The sequence below is a fragment of the Mus caroli genome, chromosome 7 (genome assembly GCF_900094665.2).
Source record: "Mus caroli chromosome 7, CAROLI_EIJ_v1.1, whole genome shotgun sequence".
NCBI lineage: Eukaryota > Metazoa > Chordata > Mammalia > Rodentia > Muridae > Mus > Mus caroli.
The window spans coordinates 114,539,335-114,562,978 of NC_034576.1; the positions used below are offsets into that span (position 1 = coordinate 114,539,335).

Sequence of the window (23,644 nt, forward strand, 5' to 3'; positions counted from 1 at the left end):
ATTCTTATGCCTCCTCCCCCTAACCCCTCTCATGCCCCTCCTCCCTCTCAAATTGATGGCCTCTTTTTCTTGATCGTTATTGTGCATTCAAATATGCATAGATATAGAAATGCAACTATTGCTCGTGTGCCTATGATTTCAGGGCTGGCTACTGGTTATTAGGGAAGGAGTTAGGGGCTCATCCCTAGAGAATACTAATTCCTCCTCTCTTCACAGACATTAGCTGCCTGTTGTCTTATGTGTCCAGGTGAGATCCTGTGACATTTCCTCATTCCATAGTGGCATGTCTATTGGTGCTGTCACTGCTCAGGTCTTGTTTAGGCAGTCGTGTTGTTGTGGTTTCGTGACTGTCGCTTCCCAGTCATTTCTAAGAGACAGAGTCTCATAGCCAACTTCTTGGCCCTCTGGCTCTCATAATCTTTCCCTCTGCCCTGTTTTCCAAGATGCTCCTTGAACCTTAGACGTAAGAGTTGTGTTGTAGATACATACATCATGCCTAGGCAGCCCATAATCAGTTGATCTCTGCATTTGGACCCGTTGTGGTTCTCTGTGATGGTTTGCTTCTGTCTGCTGCAGAGAGAGGCTTCTTTGATGAGGAGCAAGAGCTGTACTTATCTGTGGCTATAAGGATAAGTTGTAGAATGTAGCTAGAAATTATGTTGATTAAGTGAAGTGGTGGTGGTAGGGCTCTCCTAAGAGCCATGTTCTCACCAGCCCCAGACAGTCAGCAAGATTTCTAGTATCAAGCATAGTTTCCCTCATATTGAGCTGGCCTTACGTCCCGTTAGAGAGCTGTTGTTACTGCCGAGAGGAGTGTCACTATTGTGCTTTTAGGGATATTTAACCATGTGGATTATAATTGTGGTTCAGAGGCAAATTAGCTATTTTAATATCTCTGTGACAAAAAGTACCTAGCAAAAACAATTCAAGAGAGGAGAGATTCATTTTGTCTTATGATCTCAAAAGTTTTTTTTAAAAAATAATTTGTTTTTATTCATATATGCACTGGTGGGTTTTGTTTTCTTTTGTGTTTGCCTGCTTTCACACATGTATGTCTCTGTGAAGGGGTCAGATCTTGGAGTTAAAGACAGTTGCGAGCTGCCGTGTGGGTGCTGGGAATTGAACTCAGGTCTTCTGGAAGAGTATTCGGTGCTATTAACTGCTGGCCATCTCTCCAGCCCCTTCAACAGGGTTTTAGCATAGCTTATACTCGAGAAGTGGAGAGACAGAGTGGGGACCAAAGACTTAGTCTGAGGTGGTGAGAACCTGTGGCAATGGTGTTCACGTCATACGGGACCAGGAAGCGGAAAGAGCAGGATCAGAGTCTGGGAACAGCCTTCAAAGACTCACCCTTAGTGACTTCCTTCTATCAACCAGGCCCCCAGCTCTCCTGTGTGCTACAGAACCCTAAAATAGCACATTCAAGGAACAAGCACTCAAGCCACAAGCCAGTGGGAACATTTCAGATTCAAAGCATGCCAACACATGGTGGCATAGGAGGGGCGTAGGTTCCCACATGAGCGGCATTCTTGTTGGAGGGAATGCTCGCTCATGACACAGGCCAAATTTAGTATGCCTGCTGATATCTATTGCATTTATTAAGGTATTCTTTTCTGCCTGACAGACAAATCCCCACGCTCAATGGCTTCAAAATTACAAGTTTAGTTTGTTTGTTTGTTTGTTTGTTTTTATACATGTAAAGACTAAAACATATTCTGGTGATAAAGGGTTTTTTTCCCTAAGTGGGCATCTAAAAGGAGCTGGCTTCTTTCTCTCTGTGGCTTTAAACTACCTTACCATGTAGTTCCCAGGGCCATGGAGCTCTAGGAGAGAAGGAAGAGCAAGCAGGATCTTGGGATAAAATGGGGACGCTAATGCATCAGTGCTAAAGTGTTGTAAGTCCCTATGTTCATGTTCCTTAAGGGTATACCTGGTCATCACCATTCTCACAGCTGCAAGGAGCAGCCCAGGAGGAAGAAGCCACCAGGCTGCAGGTCAGCTAGCTTATCTCTGCCATGCCTACCGCCACTAAACTGTCACCTCTCAACTGAATGTTTATGGATGTGTACCCCAGATCCTGGCATATCAGAGCTGATGAAGAACGAGTGTGTGGAGGCATCACAGAGCATCATGCCTCCTAGGTCTACAGGAAAGACTGCCTTTGACTTGGTGGTCAGGGTATTCTGTGTACCTGTGGCTCTATGTGCTTTGTGTAGGAGCATTATGGGAATGGTGCCTAAGAACATGCTTTTGAACTTGGCTATGGGGCCCCTGTGAAAGCTTGCCGACTCAGGCCCTGTGACCTACAGTAAGCTGCTGACTTTCAGTCCTTTGAAAAATGGGCTTGAGTATCTAACAATGCCATAGTTTGCTACAATAATTAACTACTTCAATACGCATTGAAGCTGCTCGCCCATCGCCTGTGATTTCACTGATGCTCATTAAATGCCGACAATCATCTTCTCAGAGAGTGGACACTCACTCTTTCACTCCTGTGCCACGGACAGTGTAGGGAGGGCCTTGTGCTGGGTGTTGGAAGCAGGGAGTAAAGTATGTCAGTGTGGTAACTGACCGTAATCAAGATGGGTATGGGTACTGTGGAAACTCTGGGAGGGTCCCAACCCATTTGGAGAAGACCCCGGGGTGAGATGTGTCGGGAGGAGAGGAGGCTAAGAGGACAAGATTTACAGCTTGAAGATGGGCTCAGGGCATCTGCCCACCCAAGAGTGGCAAAGTCTGGCATGTGGTGGAGCCCACACTGTCATATGAACAAGGACCTTCTTTGTGTGACAATCGGATCCTAGTGAGTCAAGAGGATGCAGAGGTAGCATCTCTAAAGTGGTTGCTAGTCAATGAAAAAGATGCTGAACCTTGATCAAGAGACAGAGCTGCGATAACACAGCTAGTGTTTTGCACACACTAAAAACTGTGTACAGTTCTGGGTTGATCCATCTGCATCTCAGTGGCTTTCAGGGTTCTACTCATGTGCGCATGAATGTTTCCTGCGTAGAGGAGCAGACCCCGATGGTACTATACAGGAACCACAGTGACTAGGAGATTGGACTGGGGAGATGTGGGGTGACTTTGGCAACTAATACAAAGGCTCTTGAGCCCCATTTTCCCTGGAGTGTTGAAACTTTCAGAAATGCCAAATGGGAGGGAGTATGTTAGCATGAGATCCCGTGGAAGGACAAAGAATAACAATGGGCGTTTGGTAGAGCTGAGCTTCCAGAAGCTTCTTGGGCTCAGGTGAGATGTGAAGGGAAGAGCAAGAGAAACCTAGATAACTTAGAAAAAAAGGTTAAAACCACAGCAACTCACCAAATAAAACCAGTGTATTTCCTTCATTAGTGCAATGGTTTATTTTGTTGCTATGGTTTAAAACAATGGACTCCACTATAAATGCCATTCCCCATTCTCTACCCTGGCATGGGCACCTCCACTCTTGGGTGGTGGTCTTTGTGGCTTTGTTTTGTATGGATTTGATTGTTGTTTCTGTGGTGAAATATGCATAACATCAAAGTTACCATTTTAACTGTGTTTAAGTGTATACTTTAGTGGCACATGGACGTTTACATTGTGGCTCAACTATGGCCACCACCCATTCACAGAGCATGCTCATTGGCCTACAGCAAATTGATGTGTCTTATGTAAGAGCTTCCCCTCTTTTCTCCCTCAGACCCTGGAAACCTGCATTCTGTTTTAGTTTGGTATTTTTGAGACAGGGTCTTGATTTGTAGTCTAGGCAGGCCTTGAAGCATGATCCTCCTGCCTCAGTCAGCCTCTTGAGTGCTAGGATTATGGATTACAGGCAAGGCATGCCCCACCACACTCAACTCCATTCTACTTTCTATCTCTGAACTTGCCTGCCACAGGTAGCACCAACTGTCTATCTAAGAACACAGATTACCACAGTAGATCCTGTAAGCACACACCAGATGTTCTGTGGAGAGATGGCTCTATTGTCTACATGGGACAGACATAACTTCCTTTGTGGCTGCTTTTTAGGTTTTCTTGAGGACCTTGTTAAGTAGCCTAACCTTGTCTCTAAGCACGATTCTCCATTGTCAGCCTCCCAACTGCTGAGCTTATGGGCATGCTCTGCCAAGCCCAGCCCCATTCTCCTTCTGTTTCTGAACTTACTTGCTGTGGTGCCTCTCATTGTCTAGCTTGAGACAAGCAAGCACGCCTTTGGGAAAATAGGTGGTTGAGTTCACAGTTTTCCCGGGTGTATGCAGGCCATAGACCTGCAGAACAGCATGCCAAGTGTTGCTAGCATAAGTGGACTCTGTGTTTTATGGGATGTCTGTTATTTGGCTGACCAAGTATATAGGTTTCCATTGGGAGAGATCACATCAGTTGTGAACTGCACCCTCATTTCCATTCCATGTTGCCATAGAAGGAATAACCCTTTGAGTTTTTACGGTTGTTGATATTATTGTTAGTTTTTAGATTATTTGAGAAAGTATCTCCTTATATAGCTCCATCTTGTCTAGAACTCCCTATGTAGCTGAGGCTGGCTTTGACCTTGTGGCAACCTCCTCCTTAGCCTTTGGAGTATAGTCATGCCTGGCTAAGGATGTGACTCTTTGGAAGGGGCCCTGCCACACTGGCCTTAGGGGCTCTGTGGTTCAGGAAGTAGTCGTGCTGGGAGGGAACTTAGCTTGCTGGGATCTGAGCTTCACCAGTTCTTTCACAAGAGCAGGGCTTCGTGCAGGACTGTGCTTTCTTTTCTGGTGGGCACTGATGGCTGAGACCTGATAAAATATCCAGCAATGATTATAACTGGAGAAAGCAAGGTGCAGGAGGCCACCCCTCATGGTAAGTAATACAAGCAGGGGAAAGATATTCCTGGATTCCAGGCATGTCAACAGGAGGGAGTTACTTAAACTGTGCATGGGTTACATAGAAAATTTGGGAACTAGATAGACTCACTAATCCTTCCTTGTTCAGGATGCTGTAACTCAGGAAGCCATGCCCAAGAACATCACGAGCTACACAATTTAACCAGTGTAATTAGGGGCTGGTTGGAAAGACATGAGCAAGTACATATGCTATTTCTGTTACATGGGACCCATCTATGGTAGCTGAGAGTGTGGGTGATGCTATGAATGGGGCTGGGCTCCCCTCACAGCTGGCTCTGTATCTGCCCATGTGGCTCTGTTGGGGCTACTTATCCTGGAACCTCCATTCTCCCTGTCAATCACAGGCAGTTGACTGAGGATACAGATGGGAAGGGGTCTGGGTAACATTAAGCCCCTGTCAGGGATGAGGCCAAGAGGCAAGCAATAGTCCTCCTCACTTGGGGATTTTCTTAGGACACCCTAAAAAGAGGTTTAGCAGTACTGGCTGAAGATGGGAGATGCTGTCAGAATATTTTTGTGGAAAAAAATGAATATAAACATGTACCATACACACACACACACACACACACACACACACACACATGAATACCTATAGATACACACACTCCCACAGATACACAAACACATGTTAAATAGCTACCACAAATGACAAAGTTATAGTTACATTATACAAACATGGACACATTTGAAAGGAGTTCATTTTGTGTGTGTGTGTGTGAGAGAGAGAGAGAGAGAGAGAGAGAGAGAGAGAGAGAGAGAGAGAATGTACAACATACAGGTTTGTTGCCAGGACTCCCGGGTGAAGGTACCTGGCAGACAGTAACCTCAGACAATTCTGGCTACTTGTTGTCCCCTTGTCTTGCCACCTCCTGGTGTGTAGTTATCTCCTGATACAGGGCGTAGGTAGCAAGATCCTGGAAGGTGTGGACTGGGGACGACTATGGGTCATCCTGGTGCCTGGCATCGTGTGTAGCTCAAGAGAGTAGTGGGTGGAGGCCGGGGAGTGGTAAAGTGTGAGGCTACTTCAAACCTGACCACAGCCACCACTGAAGAGGGAGAAAGGGGCTGGAGGACCCAAAACAAGTAAGTGGCAGAGATCATGGGGCAGGAGTGGGAAGGGAAGGGCAGGCCCACCATCAGTGGACTGGAGTGTCCTCCAGTGCTCACCTAGGGCAAGGGGTGACAGGTTAGCCCAGCCCCATTGCAGCTGGGGGTCTGGTTGTTAATGTCATAGCACGTCCCTGGCTGTCTTTCCCATGATCCCTTCTTAGAGAGGTTCCTGGCAGGGTTAGTAGTAAGGGCTTCTGCTGCCTGTGAGTGAGCTCTCAGTGGAGATCAGGGAACAAAGAGAGTTTGGGCTAGACAGTGCCTCTCTCTGGGGCCAGCTGAGATCTCTGAGGCCAGGGCGCAGGTGGGAGGCCTAGCAGGCAAAGCACATCCTCCTGTGGAAGTGACTAAGTCGGGGAGTGCCTGGTGGACACAGCACAGAGCATGGATGGCCCCCTCCTTTCTATCTCAGTTCCTTTCCCACCCCCACGCCCACCCCCACGCCCCCGAACTGGACCGTACGCGTGCTAGCAAATTCTTTCATTGAGCTCCCCAGTCCTCTTTTCACCTGAAGACAGGGTCTTACTAAACTGCCCAAGCTGGCCAGGAACTAACTCTGTAGCCCAGATGGACTTCAAAACTGCCACCCTCCTGCATTAGCTTCTTGAGTAGCTAGACTTACAGGCCTGGGCTACCAGGTCTCGCTTGGAGCTGCTCCTGGTTCATGTTGGCATCATGGTACCCTGAGAGATGGAGGGCCTGACCGGAAGTTAAGTTTTCAGGTGAGCTTCAGAGGAGGCTTTCTATCCTTGCTGGGCTCCACAGACACCTAGCCCAGAGGGAAGTGTTTCCCTGGCTGGCTTTTGCTTCAGCTTAGAGATTCAGGTAGCTGTGACTGATTTTCTACAGTATATGAGGTCAATGGGTTTGTGGTCTTTTCCTGTCCACACTGAGTACAGAATTACACCCTTGTCATTGCTGAGACAGCCCCACCCTCTAGACTCCTTGCTGCAGCAGAACTGAGAGATGGGGAGGGCAGGTTGGCATGAAAATGACATGAGGGTTTTGTTCTTAGGTTGCAGTGACCTTGAAACAGATCTTGTTTGTGGGGCCCGAGGATACAGTAGAGGGTTGAGTGTCTCTCCTGGACGTGGCTACCCACGTCCCTCCCCAGGCCTCCATACATTTTCAGGCACTCCATCTTTTTCCCCAAGACACTGTCATACCGTTATACTGACAGTGAGTTGGGTGGTGAGGCCCAGAGAACACATAGGGAGTGAAGTTCTAAATATAAATACACAGGTCAACCTGGGCTCAGGAGTCCCCATCACCTATATTGAGAGGGTGCTCAGGGTCTCTGTGCAACCTTGACCTTATCTCTGAGATGCTGTGACTGAGTCTGTCACTATACTGTTACCTGCAATCCAGGGCTCTGAGTGATCATTTTTGATGGTCAGAAGCAGGGAAGAAATGTCTTTGTGACTCATAAAGTCACATAGGCAAGAAAGCTGGAAAACCACAAATAAGGGACTCAGTCAACAAAGCCAAAACTACTTCAGGCTATTCTTGGAAACGACACATCACATCTTGTTTCTTCCCAGAAAATGCAAAACCCTGCATACTTCTAGCTAGTCGGTTCTATTTCTATTAACGTCCCAGACTCTAGAGAGGCAACATCTGGGTGGTGGTTAAAAAGGCAGACGACCAAGAACCAGCTACCCAGGAGCTTCTGATTGATGTATTCCTCTTGTTTTTGAGACTCTGCGGTCTCACGGAGCCCAGGCTGACCTGGAACTCACTCGGTAGCTGAGGGTTATCTTGAACTCCTGCCTAATCGCCCTGCTTTTACCAGGAAAGCTCTGGGATTACAGGCTCGGGCCACCACGCTCAGTCAGCTCCGCTCAGCTCTGCTTTCACAGGTTTGAACCTTTGTCCTTTGGAGCTGGGAAGAGTATTCTCCAAAGGTCATGACCCCCCAAATCTCTAATAAATGGAAGCTTAAACCTCAGACTCTGCGTCCCTGGCCAACACTGCCTGTATGTACTCTGTTATCACTTTGCTACCAAAACTCCCCGGGTGAGATTCCCCCTTGGCATATGGGGAAATTAAAACTCACAACTTCAGTGATTTGCTCAGGACTATATGGCTAAGAATCGAGCTCAGACCTAAATCTTCTGAACTGATACTCTAGAGATTTTGTCTAAGACAGGGTTTTCCTATGTAGCCCAGGCTGGACTAACACATGTGACCTACTTCTGCCTCCCAAGAGCTGATATTGCTGGGATGTGCTTTGTCCTGTTTGAAGGTATATGTATAAGTTCTTGACATAGGAAAATAGTCTAGCAGGGTTTGGGATTTTGGGGTTTTGTTGTTGTTGTTGTTTTGGTTTTGTTTGGTCAGTTCTCGGGCTCAAACCCAGCATCTTGGCATGCTAGGCAGAGTCTTTGGGGAGCCAGTCTAAGTCATGACTTATACTTCTTTGTTGATGTTCGAGACATTGAAAGACTAGTGCTAATTACAAAGCCAGTGAACAGTACGAAGTACATGCCGAACCTGATTGCTCTTCTCTCTTATAACTCTGTGTTGTGGGAAGCATTGTCTCCATTTTACAGATGAGAAAACTGAGGTGACCAACAAAGATGACTTGTCTCATATCACACAGTTAGCAAGTCCTGGTTTCCCTGACTAAATAAATGGTCTGATGTTCCCACAAAGATGACTACCCACCATATAACAATGCCATTTTGAACTGGTATGGCTTGGCAATGCAGTCTTCTAAGAAGTGCAGACTGTTTAGATCTGGGAAGGCATGTTCAAGCTGGTACAGTAAGATTCGTGTCCAAGGCCAAACTTAACTCCCCCATGGGCTCTTACCTCCCTATTTCTTATCACATCCTAGATAAGAGCCGGTTCTGGAAGCTCTCACACCCCCAGACCCTCAGCACCGCCTTTGCTTGTCCTATACTGAAGTACAAGATTTAAGTGGTTTCAGGAGAGAGGAGACGAGTTCTTCCAGTTTGTAAATTGGCGCCTGGGAGACAGATCTGGCTTGATACTTGCCAACGGTATGCAATTTTAGATTTTAGACAAGAAGCTGAGAGTGAAAAGTGGGTTTGGATGCAGTAGGCATTACATACATTACATACCTTAACACACGTGCCCAGGACTTCCTGGGCCTGAGTGGCTTGTATGAGGTCATGTAGCAGTCAGGGGGCTTTGTACCCTTGCTCCTGTAGCTCCAAGGTGACCCCACCTCATCCTCAGGAGAGATTTCGGGGTTGCATTAGAATCCTGGGAGCACTGCTTGTCTTCCAGCTCCCGTCCCTCTCTCCTCAGTCAATAGCACACTGCTCTGGTTCCAAAGATAGCTAGTCTGGGAGTGTGCATGCACTCAGAGACAAAGATGAGTCCTGCTTTGTGTTGGTGCTTTCTGGGTGGCAAGTGTGACATGCAGAGAAAGATGAGATCTGGGAGGCCACAGTGTTGATGCCAGAGGGGCCGAGCAAGTGCCGGGGAATCTCAGAGGAGCTGAGGGAGCACACGGGAAGGAATTCATAACTCTGCTAAACCATGTGGGTGCCAGTGTTGCCAGCCCTCTCCGTCTCTGTGTCTTCTTGGGTGGCCTAGATGAAGGAAGTCAGGTGAAGGATGGGCCTGGTCAACACATGCAAACTGACAAGACCTTGCACAGGCATGGGCGTTAATCTCCATGTGAGCATGGTGCCAGGCACAGTGGACACTCTCAGGGGAGCAGTAGGGGAGGACAGGCTCCCACATGAGCCTTGGCCTGGAGGGGACACTCCATGATGTGTCTCAGAACCCCTAACCTATTTTTGCTGAATGCTTATGCTGCCAATGCTTTGACTTTGCCATTCCTGTAACTGTACCCCCTCTTTCCAGACTCATGTCTCTGTACCCCCTCTTTCCAGACTCATGTCTCCATGGCCCACAATGCCCACTCCCCCATCTGCACTGGAACCCTCCTCCTTTTTATAATAGAAACTATTTGACATCTCCTGGGGACTTCTTCAGGCCCAATGGGACACCTGCTTCTCTGAGCACCCACACACTCTTTGTCCAAATGCTACAAGTGCTCTTTTGTCCACTGTTCTGTCCTCTTTCCCAGATGGGGTCTATCTCTGTATCAACCATCTCTGTTCCCAGCACCCAGGGTAATGCTGACACTAGCCAAGGCACCATAAACTGTTATGGATGAACCAGAGATTAGGGGGAAAGATACACAGCCTCCTGACTGCTTTGGGTATTTTGAAACCAACTTCCGATCCAGATGTGCCCTCCATAAATGATCCCATCTGGGGAGTAAGGAGCTGCCTGGGGGCCTTTTACTCTGGGCATTTTTCAGTCTCCCATTGCCAGGCTCCTCAGAGCCCCAACAGCTGGGCCAGCCCAAACCCCTCACGCTGACCTTCTTGTGCTCTCCGTTCATTCTGAGGGGGGAATAAAGCTAGCTTTGCTTTGGGGAAATGGCTTTTCTTCATTTTCATCCCTTTGAAGTTGAAATGATTTTCCTAAGAAATGCTTAAGGTTAGAATGCCACACACACACACACAGAGAGAGAGAGAGAGAGAGAGAGAGAGAGAGACAGACAGACAGACAGACAGACGACAGACATGCCCCAAACCCAAGCAAGCTATTTCAGTGATGCGAATGAACACCCCATTGAGTGTCTCCCTTACATCAACCCAGACCCTTGTTTAGACAGCTCCCTGCTTGGTCTTGCGCAGAATGGGTTCCTTTTGCTGGAGAGAAGGCCGTCCAAGTCTGTCTTCTGGTTGTCTGATTGAGGTAGATGGTGTGCTCCTGGTAGACTCCAGAAACAGGTTTAGAGTGGTTGTCTTTTGCCACCTGTGCAGTGGAAAGTCTTATCCCATAGTAATCAGTAAAGAGGAGCGTGGAGCCTGGAGGAAGATGGGCCATGGGATTGTTGTTGTTGTTGTTGTTTTTAAACCAGTGCACTGACATAATCATAGCTACGTAGAATTCATGTTAATCAATTCGCAGCACCAAGAATGGTAGGTAGGTTTACCACAGGGCTATAAATCCTTTCTGGCCTTTTCCCTTTCTTACTCATTGTTTCCAGAGCTATCTGACTTGTAGCATGATCGCCTAGCTCCTGTTGACATTCTCCGGAGTATATTTATATAGCTTTGTGCAATCTGCAGTTCTCCAGCCAAGAAAGGGAGTGGGGGTTGGGGAGAGAGGTTGCCAGCGAGGCTGCATGCCAGGCTAGAAGGTACTTTGGACCATCTCCAAATATGGTCCACGTGGAGTGGTGAACATGAGGGATGGAGTTCTGCCCTTTAGCCCTTTAAAGGCTATAAGGCTCACCTATCGATGGCTTCCTTCGCAGGTGTGATACTTATCCAGCCCTTTATGCTGACTCCCGCTGACCCCTCCACACCACTGCTCCACACAGTTCCCGAATCATGGGAGAGAATGAAGATGAGAAGCAGGCGCAGGCCAGCCAGGTCTTCGAGAACTTTGTGCAAGCTACCACATGCAAAGGGACCCTCCAGGCCTTCAACATCCTTACCTGCCTCCTGGACCTAGATCCGCTGGACCATAGGAACTTCTACTCCCAGCTCAAGTCCAAGGTGAACACCTGGAAGGCCAAAGCCCTGTGGCACAAACTGGATAAGCGCGGCTCCCACAAGGAGTACAAGCGAGGAAAAGCCTGCTCGAACACTAAGGTAAAGGGGACCCTATGGATGCTCCTTACCCTCATAGGACAGGGAGCTATTGTTCTTGTCCTGTGTGAGTGTCCTATTGTGGTTCTCAGGGGAGGTTCCCTCTGTCTGGAAGGACTGCCTTGAAGCCAATCCTGTTGCTATGGCCACAGCTACCCCTTTGTACCATCCCCAAGGGAGGGAACCAAAGTAATATGGAGGGAGTGAAGCAAATGTCACCCTCCTACATTTCCCATCTCTACAACCCTGCTTGCCACCTGTGGGCCCCTGGCTGTTTATTGAGCAACTTCTGTGTACAGGGCACCTTTTGTCTGTGAGCTCACTGAACACCTACAGTCGGTCTTTGGACAGCTTTAGAGATGTCTGGATGGAGAGAGCAATTGTTTTACCTGGGTTCATACTTCTAGAAGTCATGCTGACTGGCTCTGTATGACTCCAATGCTCTGGCACCGCATTACGTAAGCGGTGTCATTTAAGTGGTTCTCTACCAGGAGCAGACATTTTGGAAAGACTCCTGCCCGTTTTTGTTGTGTGGGGAGTGGGAAAGGGTGGGTACACTTGCCTGTGTGTGCAGATGAAGAGGCCAGGGGTCAACTTCAGGCATCTTCTGCTGCTGCTCTCCACATGGTTCTTTTAAGGCAGAATCTTCCCCTGCATCTAGCGCTAGCCATCACAGCTAGACTGGATAGCCAGTAATCTCCTGGGATCCACCTGTCTCATTGAGGATCACCTCAATGCTGGGCTGGCAGGTGTCTGTCTCCATGCCTAGATTGTATATGGATCCTGGGAGTTGGAGCTCAGATCCTCTCTCCATACAGCAAGATGGTGTGTATTCACCAAACCATCTCCCCAGCTGACTCCCTGGTAGGGAGAGTTAGGCCTGTGAGATAGTTCTCTGGTCTTTTCTTAACATCTCTTTGCCTCTCCCCAGGATCCACATCCCTGCTCAGGAGTACACCTGTAGCTAATTCTCCATATACTGGTTGTGTCCCCTGTGGTCTATGGTTGGTAATATCTGTGAACCTAGGGCCCAGAACATCACACCTCTGACACCTCTGACATGCCAGCACCTGACAGGCTGCTAAAGCTGATATTCATTGCTGGCCCTGGAGAACTATTGCTGGTCCAGGTCCAGGCTGTGTGTTTAGGTTAACATTGAATGCACAGCATTTAGACCTCTCGGGAAGTAGTTCAGCAGAGCCCACGGAATTCTATTCTGTGCCAATTCCAGGACAAGAGGATTGAACTCTCCATGGCAATGGAGCCTGTTATGTTTTTGTTTTGGTGATGGGGAGTGGCTGAGGCCACTGTGGGATACGGCTGCTTTCCATTGCCCCGGGGAAGCAGCTGCCAAGCTCCTGAGCCCAGTGCGCCAGTGTGCAGAGGACAGAAAGGGTCCCAACTGTACTAAAACCATGTACACTTCAGCTCTGAGAAGAGGTGCTGCCCCCTCCCCCTGACCCCATGCTGGTCCAATAACTTGCCCTGCTCTAGCCTCAAGCAGAGGGTACCAGGGCAGCAAACAAAAGGGGAGAAGACAGATGCCCTGGGTACCACTCCCACCAATGCCTCCCTTCAGAGTTGTAATTTCCTGGTTCATGGCTTCCTGGGAGTTGAGCCAAGGGAGCGTCAGAGTTACCTTTTTCAGTCATTGTATATAGTGGCTTTCTTTTTTAAAGGGACCCTGTGTATGCCCCTTGCACCCCCAAGAAAATCACAACGAGGGTACCATAGAAGTTGTATGGTCACTGTTTGACACACCCTCTCCCAGAGAATTTTTTTAGAATCGTTATCCCAGGCTGCTTTGAAGTCGTGGCAATCCCCTTGCTTCAGTGCTAGGAATACCGTTGTCTAGCAGGACTGTTCTTAGGAAGTGGCACTGCCTGGGTGGCTGATCCAAAGGTGAGCCTGCTGAGGGAGCCAGCCAGCATGGCATCTTTTTCTTTTGTTTTGAGACAGGGTCTCATGTAGCCCAGCCTGGCCAAACCCACTATGTCTGGTTTGGAACAGCTGATCTTCCGAATCCATATCCTGATTGCTAAGCTTACTGGCACGCACCACCCTGGCTGGCTCTGAGGATGTGCTGTGAAAAATCATCAGCCAGAGAGTGGCCTGGCTTGTTGGACCAGTCCTGTTTTATAAGTAAGCTCTGGTGGCCTGAAGTAGCAGAGTCCTCACACCTTGTGGCTGTCAGATCACTGTGGGTCCTGGAGATACAATGAAAACAAGGACGTCTTTAGTTAGCGGTACTACTTAGAAACAGCTTTGAGCTTGATGAGTCGTTATGTCTGGGATGTGAGGAGAAACGGAGGCTTTTGGATTTGTGAGAGCCCATCTTACAAAAACTGCCTGTGCTGAGGAGTGGAGGGGTCTGAGAATGCTCTGGCCATCTAGACTAAGACTCCGTGAGCTCAGAGACCCAGCTCCAACCAGTCAAGTCAGTAGGGAAAGCATTCGGTCACAGAGACAGGATGGTCCACCATGTGTCTTTTCCATCCTCTCCCCTTCTGTCCACGTTGGATATTTTGCTCCATTCCCCTAACCTGTAGGCAGGTTTCTCTCCTCTTGAGATGTCCGAGTCCCATTTCCTCAGGTCTGTGATCCAAAGGGCACATCTTTCTCCCCAGGTTCAATAGTGAGTTTTTGACTGACCCACCTCTAAATTTATAATGATCCAATCCAGGGAAGCTGGTTACTATAATTGATGGCCCTTTGATGGCCCTTCCAAGTTTCACATGGTTGACATGAAGGTGGGGCAGTTTCTCAGGGCTGTGGGAGTGCAGACAAACACAGTTTTACTGCTTACTTTATTTCTGCTTAGGCCCTCCCAGACCAGACTCATGCATGGGTGCTGGGTGCTCAGCTCTAAGAGGCCGTGCTGCTGTTCTTCTCATGAGTCAAGCCAAACCGCAAGAGATGGGTCCCACCTGCCCTCCTACATGACAGACACTGACTTGTTCACACAGGGTGTTTGTTTCCTTTGACATAATAGTTTATGCTCAACATCATCCAGAGAAAGAATACTAGGCCTTAGCAAACATGTGGTTGATCATAAATGCTATTCCAGATACTGCAGGTGTGTTGAATGCTGGGTTTAATTAAAGCTCCCAGTTAGCCGCAGGCATGAGTGGGAACAAATGCAATTTGTCTGGACCCTTCTCTGTATTGAGAGGAACATAATCCAATACCATCTGGAGTTAGTCTGGGCTTTTCAGCCCTCCCAACTCCAGGTGCTAAACACTGTGGTTACTTCCAAATCTCTAGGCACACAGGTCTGCATGTACTATGGCAGTGGCAAGGGGGCGGGGGCGCAAGATCTACTAGGAGGAGAAGAGCTGCAGTTAAGAATGACCTAGCAGGTCCCCAGAGCACTGACACAGCGTGTATTGCATAATTTAACCTGAGATAGTTGTTTATGACCTATTAATATTTATGAGGGTTTCATTAGGCACTCCATAATTTGTTTCCTGGGTGTGGCTCTGGATAAGAATGAGGTGAGCCAAGGATCAAACCATATGAACTCAATTGAGATTGATACCACCTTGGGACTAGGGCCACACCTGGCTCAGATGTGACATCCAGGTGGGTAGGTCGTATGCCAGGCCCAGATGAACTTGCAATATTTAATCTGGTATGGAGTTGTCACACCACCAAATCCGTGCACTTATGTAATGCTAGGAGCAACTTAAGAGAATAGTGTTCTCTTCAGCTGGCAGGTGATATGCAGGGGCTGGGCGTGGGCAGCTGGGAGCAACAGCTGTCTTGGCGAGCCAGTGAGTAGCAGGCTAGGGGTTGGGCTCTCTTGGTTTGCCCCAGCAGCAGGTGTTTGTAGCTAGGCATCCAACAGTAAAGAGGGTTAAGAAGGTATGAATCTACCTTCTACTCAGTGTTTTCAGCCAGCTTGAGCTCCACAAGACACTGACAAAGGGAAAAACACTGCAGGAGAGATGCTGAGATGGGTCAGTGAATAGCGGCTCTTGTCATGCAACCCTGGCGACCTGAGTTCAAGCCCTGAAACCCACGTGAAAGTGGAAGAAGCTTCCGCAAAGATATCTTCTGACCTCCACACACATTCCATGGCATGCATCCCCCTACACACAGTAATAACAATACAGTTAAATTCTATAAAAAAGAAGCCGTTCTCAAGTTATATATGGATTCCCATGCCTGTAATCCTAGTACTAGGGAGGTGGAGGCAGGAGGACCAGGAATTCAGGGTGAGCCTGGACTACATGAGATTTTGTCATTAAAAAAAAGTTCTCACCTGAGCTTTTTATAGTGGAGATAGGAATGCAATTACTTCCTTATTCACCTACATATTTAATAATTCACAAGATGAGTGTTATTGAGTTATTACTATGCACAAAGGCTTATCTAGACACCTATAAATCTCTCCACGGTTCTGTAGGCTGCTTTGCTGTCTCTACTTTAATCTGTCACATAGGATCAGTCGTGTATCTATCTACTTCATAGAGGAACTGATAGGGTTAAATACAGACTTGCCGTGGAGTCCTTGAGTGTTGCCTGCTGCCTAGTTAATGATCAGCAAACACCAAGCCATCTCAATCGTTAAGAACTCAAGTGCTGTGAGAGGGGTGTGCACCCCAGTATGCAGGAATATAGGAAACAAAGCACTAACTGGCTGGGGGCTGGGGAATGCTTCATGAAGGAGGGCAGATGGTATAGGAGTTTGCTGGGTAAGTAGGAGTCTGTCTTGTAGAGCTGAGGACAGAAGAAAGATGATCTAGAAAGAGACATTGGTTGTGCAGTGGAAAAGAAAGGAGGAAAGGTACAGGAGGAGGCTGAGAAAGTAAGATGGATGGATGGATGGACATACAGATGGATGGGAGGAAGAGGTGGGGGAAAGGACCTTCTGCTTTTGGGTCCAAGCTACAAGGAAAGGGTCCTGAACTCAAAGATAGGCCCTAGAGGACCATGGGCAGAGGACCCTCACCTCCCTGGACTGGACTCCTTCTATCACCTTCCTGGGCTTGCTCTGTAAAAACAAGTTATCATTGCAGGCCAGCAGATATTGACCACCTTGCATAAAAACACACTTGCAGAAAGTGACTCATGTGAACTCCTGTCCCTATCAGAGATTGGGGACAGCTGACATGGTGGAAACTTAAGAGGGATATGTGTGCATTTGGGGAACGTTGAGCTGGGTTGGCACACCGCACCACGTCCTCCCCCATCTGACCCTTGCCCATGGCTGCCTTAGTGTCACCTCCCCATGTAGATCCCGAGCTCTAGTTCTCACTCATGACCTAGCTTGCCGTGTAGCCCCTGCACTGCCTTAGTAAAGCCACCAGAGAGGCCTGCTGCTGAGAGTGGGTGAGGAAGCTAGGAACAGAAAGGGTAAAATTGGGAGCACCCAGCTGCTATCTCTTGCTTGGATAAGCCTATCAGACATTCCAGTTGTCTGAAGTCAGGCTGGGAGGTTCTAGCAGGTCAAGAGCCTCCTTGCCTAATATGGACAGGTACGGGCAGCTGGTAAGGCAGAGGTGGTTCTGGCTCAGGGCTGTGAAATGCTGAACTCTGGGCAAGGACTGGTTGAGGCCATGCCCACTCACCTGGCCAGAGACCACTGAGCCTGCTACTGGAGCAGCTTGGAGATAGAAACCCACTGAGCCTGCTACTGGAGCAGCCTGGAGATAGAAGCCCACTGAGCCTGCTACTGGAGCAGCCTGGAAATAAAGTTTGTTGTGCTAACTACTACCCCTTACCTAGCTGGAGAGAGCATGTGCAGCCTGCCCATGGTCACTTCCTGACATTTGACTGAGAGGAAAACCCTCTCTCTTTGCACTAGCTTCATACAAAGCCAGGAATCTGGGCCCACTTGTGGTTTACTTTGTGGAGACACAGTCAGCCCTATGTATTCCTAAATTTTGTTTCTATGGAGTCAGCCAACCATGAATCGAAAGTACTTAAAAATAAATTTGTTCTGATAGATTTTTTTCTCCTTGTCTGTCCCTAGATGACACAATAAAATAACCATTGGCATAACATTTTGCATTTTATTTAGTATTGTTATAAATGATTTAGAATTAGCTTAAAATGCATGAAGAAGACCTGCACAGGTTATAGGTGAACTCTATACATCATTTTATTCAAGAGACTTGAACATCACAGATTTTGGTATCTGTGGGGAAAACAATGGAGGTTTACTAGAACCCATAGATACTGAATAATTACTGCATTAAAATATACTTTTAAAAGAAAAGAAAAAGTTAACTGAGCTGTGGATGTAGCTCGGTTGGTAAAGTGCTTGCCTAGCATGCATGAAGCCCTGGGCTCCATTCTTAACATCCCTTAAGTTAGGCATGCTGACATATGCCTTTAATCCCAGTACTGGGGAGGGAGAGGTTCAAAGTCAACTAATGTACATAGAGAGTTCTGGGCCAACCAGGGCTACATAGTGAAGCCCTGCCTCAAAAAAGAACGAAAAGCATGTTGCCATTGGTAAGTCATTTTCTCCCGAAGCCATCCCACGTGAGTCGTGGTGTTCCTGAGGCTGTATGGGGAGTTTTCAGAAGCTGTCCCAGCTAATCCTCCTGCTTATTTATTGCAGCACCTGTCCCCATTTGCCTCTGAGCATCTCTCCTGTGTGGGGCAGGGACAGTGATTGCAGTCCCTTCTGGCACTTGGCTAGCATCTGAGACCTATGGAGCTCCCAAGGAGTGTGGGAAATCAGCCAATCGATAGGTCTGCAAGGCTGGAGAGCAGCCTTCCTTTTTCTTGGAGAAAAACAAACTCTTGTTGCAGTCTCTGGCCCACCCAGGGTTGTACAAAGCCCTAGGGAGTCTCTGGCCAGATTATCCAAATAAACGAATGTCTGGGTAGGGCAGGAGGCAAGAATGGAAGGTTGAAAGCTACCCACATAGAAAGAGCTGCCTGGCTTCTGTCTGTCCTGCTTTTTGAGACTCTTTTTGTAATTGTTGTAGTAGTTGTATCTGAGAGAAGTCCCAGTGAGGATCCAGTATTGACAGTATAGCAGAAGCCAGAGGCTTCGAACCAGACCAATGACTCATTATAATGGACATCTGCAAGAAAAGCTGTTTGCGCAATCATGTATACTGTGTGACACACTGTGACACAGCATAGCTTCCTCAATGAGCGCTTTTGTTTGTTTGCTTTGTGTGTGTGTGTGTGGGGGGGTGTCATTACAAGGGCAGAGGGCAGACATAGAGGGATGGGGAGATGGGTGGGATTGGGGTGTATGATATGAAATTCACAAAGAATCAATAAAAGTTTTGGAAGGAAGGAAGGAAGGAAGGAAGGAAGGAAGGAAGGAAGGAAGGAAGGAAGGAAGGATGGACAGAAGGCAGGCGGGCAGGCAGGCAGGCAAGCCTTGGGGATGGGTATTTTCCATTGCAAGGAATTCTGTGGGACAAGCTACACGGAAGTCCATCAGGCTCAGCCTTTAAGTTGTTCTCCGTTGCTGAGTCAGCAAGGATTGTATTCAGCTTCGAGTTACTGTACGCAGCCACAAACAGCCATGGGGACCAAAAGAAAAGACTCATGATTTTAAAGCAGGAATTCAGGGCAGAGGTGGCCACTAAAGGATCAGTAGCCAGTCTCTAGGCCAGTGCTGCCTGCAAGAGCTGTGATGTGAGCCAATTGAGCAGTGCAAGGAAATCGTGGGATGACGGAGACACTTTATTTTATGTGGAGGAGTCCCGTGGAACTGGAGTTACAGGTGTTTGTGATCTGCCATGTGGATGCTGGAAACTGAGCTTGAGTCCTCTGGGAAAACAGTAAATGTTCTTAACCTCAAAGTAATCTGTAGACTGTTGAAATAACTTTAAATGTCATACACACACACACACACACACACACACACACACACGGGTGGTGGAACCTATTCCCTCAGGCCCATCCCTGGAATTCTGTAGAGGAAAGACATCATTCTAAGGACCCTCTCTAGAGGACAACTGTTTATTTAATCCAAGGAGAGAAAGTACTGGGCAGTTTACTACCCCTTCTGTTTTTGTATCTACTTTACCGATTGCTAATTGAATTTATTTTATACAATTTCCTGCATGTGCACAAAGCATGCTTTACTACTCTCAGCTGCCCACCTCTTAGTCCTTCCCCCCTATTCCCCACAAACATCTCTTGATTATCTTCATATTTGTATATTTGTTTTGTCAGTCATGGGTTTCAGTACAGTCTGTTTGAGTGTGAGTTTGAAGCTATCTCCTGTAGTCAGGTAGGCTCAGAAGTGGGACTACAACTAAAGGCCGTGATCTCCTCTCCCGGGTCTCCCAGAATTATTAGCCAGTAGCTCAGCAGGAAAGAGTGGGACCCTGTGAGCCTCCCAGCACTTTGACCTAGTCTTGCAGGGAGTCTCATATGGTCTGCGTGTAGGCAGCCTTAGTTATTGTGATTATTGATAATTCTGTTTGTGTCTGGAGAATATCACTTCACAGCTAACCCTATCATCTTACGTATTTCCTGCCCCCCCCCTTCTGCAGTGTTCCTTGAACCTTAGATGGAGAAGTAAAAATGTTTTGTTTAGGATTGTACCTGTAACCATCACATGTAGTTTCTGGTCTCTGTCCCCTTTCTTCTCCCTAGTACATACTCTGTGTCCTCTGCAGGTTTGTCACTTCTCAGGGAACATCTCAGCCACACCACCTGTGTGCTACTGATAGATGGCCCTTTATAGCACAAAGGTCACCTCAGCCAGTGGGTCACTAGGGAAGGCCTCCATGGACAGCCAGTTCCCCTTTCCTACAGCGGCCGTGAGAGTAGGCTCTGAGGCTGCCCTGACCCCCCAACTATCCACTCCTGCCAGATAAAGAATGTGCACCGATGGTCCTCTGCTCCCACAGTGCCTGGAAGAGAGTCTTCAAGACAATGCATTCCAGCCCAGCCCTTCTGTTCAGCATCTGGACCTGCAGATAGCAGGCCTGGGAAAGCCATTAATCTTTGTCCTCAGGGTCTGTGTCCAGCCACAGCCACACTCGCTGACTCTCCATCTGTGGGTTCAGGCCAACAATTCTTAGGTGGAAAAATGTAGCCTATTGTCCTGAGGAAAGGTGCTAAAATGATGGAGTGCTTTCTTTGTACAGGATGCTGAGAGTCCACGGGTGGGGCCAGGGCTCCATGCTGTTAGAAAACCATATCCTGACCCTGTTTTTTTATTTTTCTTAATTAATCCTCTAATCAAAAAAGGCGTTGTGGTCACTGGGCTCAGATGACACAGACGAGGATTTTCCCCCCCTTCTGAAACTGTCTTGGCCTTTGGAGCATGTTCTATTTCAACTTGACTTCCAGAGTCTGTGAGTGCAGTGCGTATGCTCCAGTTGGCCGGTGGCTGTTCCTTAAAAATGATGCCGGGGTCTCGGCATCCTAGGTGTCTGCCTGCTGGCCTATCTGTGTCCTCTCCCTACTCCAGCCCAGTCTCTCACCTCCCATGGGGTCCTCTGAAGCTTACGAAATCATGAGATGTGAAGAAGCCAATGTTTCTGAGATAGAGCCAAGACAAGAAACATTGACTGTGTGTTCAGTATTAAATCTCGTGGGCAAGATGCTACTGAGGTGAGAGGGCACAGAGAGGAAGGCATGCTCAGAGCTTCATTGAAGAGACTGACTGTGATGTTCCCGAGTCTGCAATGAAGTATCAGAGTGGCTGTGGAGCCATGGCTGAGAGCAAGGTCTGCAGGGTTCTGGGTTCATATAGAAGCCTGGGTTCATATCCTGCTATGGTCCCTCCTGGCTTTTCATTCATTTGTTTGTTTTATTGTAAAATGAGGTGGATAATAGTACCCACCTTTCAGCGATCTGGAAAGCCGAGAAAAGTTAATATAGTTAAGTGTCTAGGAGCAGTGCCCAGTGGGAGCTACAATTATGATGTTTGTCTTCGTTCTGGTGCAGCAGGGTTCACTGCTGTGTGCCCCCTCCCTCTTGCTGGGTGAGGGTTCCCTTGTGATTACTTCTCTGCTAGAAGCTAAGGGGAGGTGTCTGTCTCTGGGCAGAATGTACGTGTAATCCCCTGCACAGGACATCCCTACAGAGGTAGCAGCACTGCCTGTTTAATAAGGTTCCAGTTCAGAGAGTCACCTGAGGAGACCAGGCTCCCTTTCTTTAGGATGCCTGGCTCTAGGGTATTCCATAGTGTCATCTCTCAGGAGATGTCTAGCTAGGACTGACATTTGTGAAGGAAATGTCTGGGCTTTCCTGAGAGGAGCCATAGATTCCCAACATCGCATTTACCCAAGCCTTACACTGTGTTTCCACAGACATAATAGTGAGTAGGGGTCCATTGCTCAGCCTGCTGGGTGAGAGCACTGGGGAAGTTTTTCTTAGATGTGAATAACAGCAGAGGCAACTCGCTTTCCTGGGCTCTACAGTTTTGAATTCCTTGTCAAGTGTCAGTGGATGTTATGTGCTCACAACCCCTGGAGTACTGGATCTCTAGGTCTAGGGGAGTTTGTATCTCAGGAGAAGAAGCAAAGATCTCATGTTCTGAAAGGTTTGAATGCCAGGGTAAGTCTCCCCAACTGCTCTGCCTAAATTTCCAATTTCTACAGGTGTTTTACTGTTTGTTTGTCTTAAAGTAATCATTAAATTTATTCAACAAGGACAATAATTCCTTGGATGATGGTCAGGTGGATGATTAATGGCTGGATAGATGGATGGGCAGATGGATGTAAGGATGGACAGATAGATGGGTGGTCAGATGGATCGTTGGCTAGGTAGATGGGTAGATATGTGGGAAAGGATGGATGAATAGACAGTGAGAAGATGGATGAGAAAATAGGTAGATAGATGGATGGATGGGTGATTGGCAGATAGACTCCTGGAAAATGGATGGATGGATGGATGGATGGATGGATGGATGGATGGAGACTGCACTGTCACAGATGCTAGCAATAAGAAGTAACTGTCTAAATAAAGCCTATTCCAATCATTTAATACTAGAGGGAACAATCAAGAAATGTCCTCCCTGTTGGCTGATCTGGAGTTGTCTTTCCCCATGATTGTTCATCTTGGTTTGTATCCTTCCTGGTCTAAGCTGTTCTGGATGTTGTCTGATGTTCTGGTTGGGACTGAACAGGGAGCTTCCAGCATCCCGTCATGTGTTATGCAAGCATTTCATAGGTGGAAAGGCTGAGGCCTCAGTACCTCAAGTGGAGGGAGCACTCTAGCTTGCACTCTTACCTGGGTATTTGGTTCTAGCTCATGGGGTCTCTGGCCTGTGCCCACCCACAAGAAACATGGCCCTCTCTTGCTTGAGCAAAAAAACAAAACAGGGGGAAAGATTCCTCCATCCGCAGGCAGAGTGCTGGACCACTGTACTCTTCCACTGCCCAAGACAATGATGCCCCAGCCCACAAATAAAGTAAAAAAGAGGAGAATCTCAGGGTTTTGGAGGAAACCCACACAGCACCATGCTACTGTATTGTACTTCCCATAAACAGCTTCAGTTGAGAACCAGCTCCAAGCCCAGCCTGTGACTCTGGCTTTGTTTCCAAAATGCCGCAGAACCTTTGAAATACTGTACCTTCTCCACATACCAGATACCTCCTCGGCACACGGTAGGTACTCAGCAGTGGGGGCCCGGAGCTAGTTAGTTGGTCCAGCTGTCCTGGTTGGGCTTTCTGGCCCCATCTGCTGTGAGAGTTCTCTTTCCCCTGACTCGGGGCGGTGGAAGCCATTCTGCACCATTCCTAGACACCTCAGAAGTGGCAAAGAGTTCCTCAGTGCTTTTAAGAAGTGGGTTTCAAAAAGCAAACACAGCAACCTACACCAGTGTTCATAGGGCAGCAGAAGGGGGTCGGACACCGCTCTGGGGCGCTTTTCTTTTGGCTTAGTTGAAAACAGACCAGACTCTTTAAGTGAACTTTAAATCCTTTGAAAGTAGGTCTGTTGCTTATTGCGAGCTTTTGTGTCCCCCTGGTAAGATCACACTCAGGGCAACCGGACAAGCTTTATTGCTTACCCCATCAGGAGCCAGTGGCGAAGAGAGCCAGAGAGGGAGCCAGAGAGAGAGAGATGGCCAGAGAGAGAGAGAGA

General features: G+C 47.9%; 1 protein-coding gene across 8 annotated transcripts in view; it reads left to right on the forward strand.

Annotated features, from left to right (window-relative positions):
- Nucleotides 1-23,644, forward strand: part of Mical2 (microtubule associated monooxygenase, calponin and LIM domain containing 2) — a 127,573-nt gene that overhangs the window by 33,248 nt on the left and 70,681 nt on the right. For 7 of the 8 annotated variants that reach the window (XR_003837099.1, XM_021169143.2, XM_021169141.2 and 4 more), the window contains one exon: nt 11,284-11,623. Coding sequence is in view for 7 of the 8 variants with exons in the window: in XM_021169143.2 (XP_021024802.1) it covers nt 11,360-11,623 (264 nt within the window). In the remaining variant the exon portion in view is untranslated. Of the gene's footprint in view, nt 1-8,844; nt 8,978-11,283; nt 11,624-23,644 lie in introns of those variants that run through there. The other variant, XM_029479099.1, reaches the window with a different exon arrangement.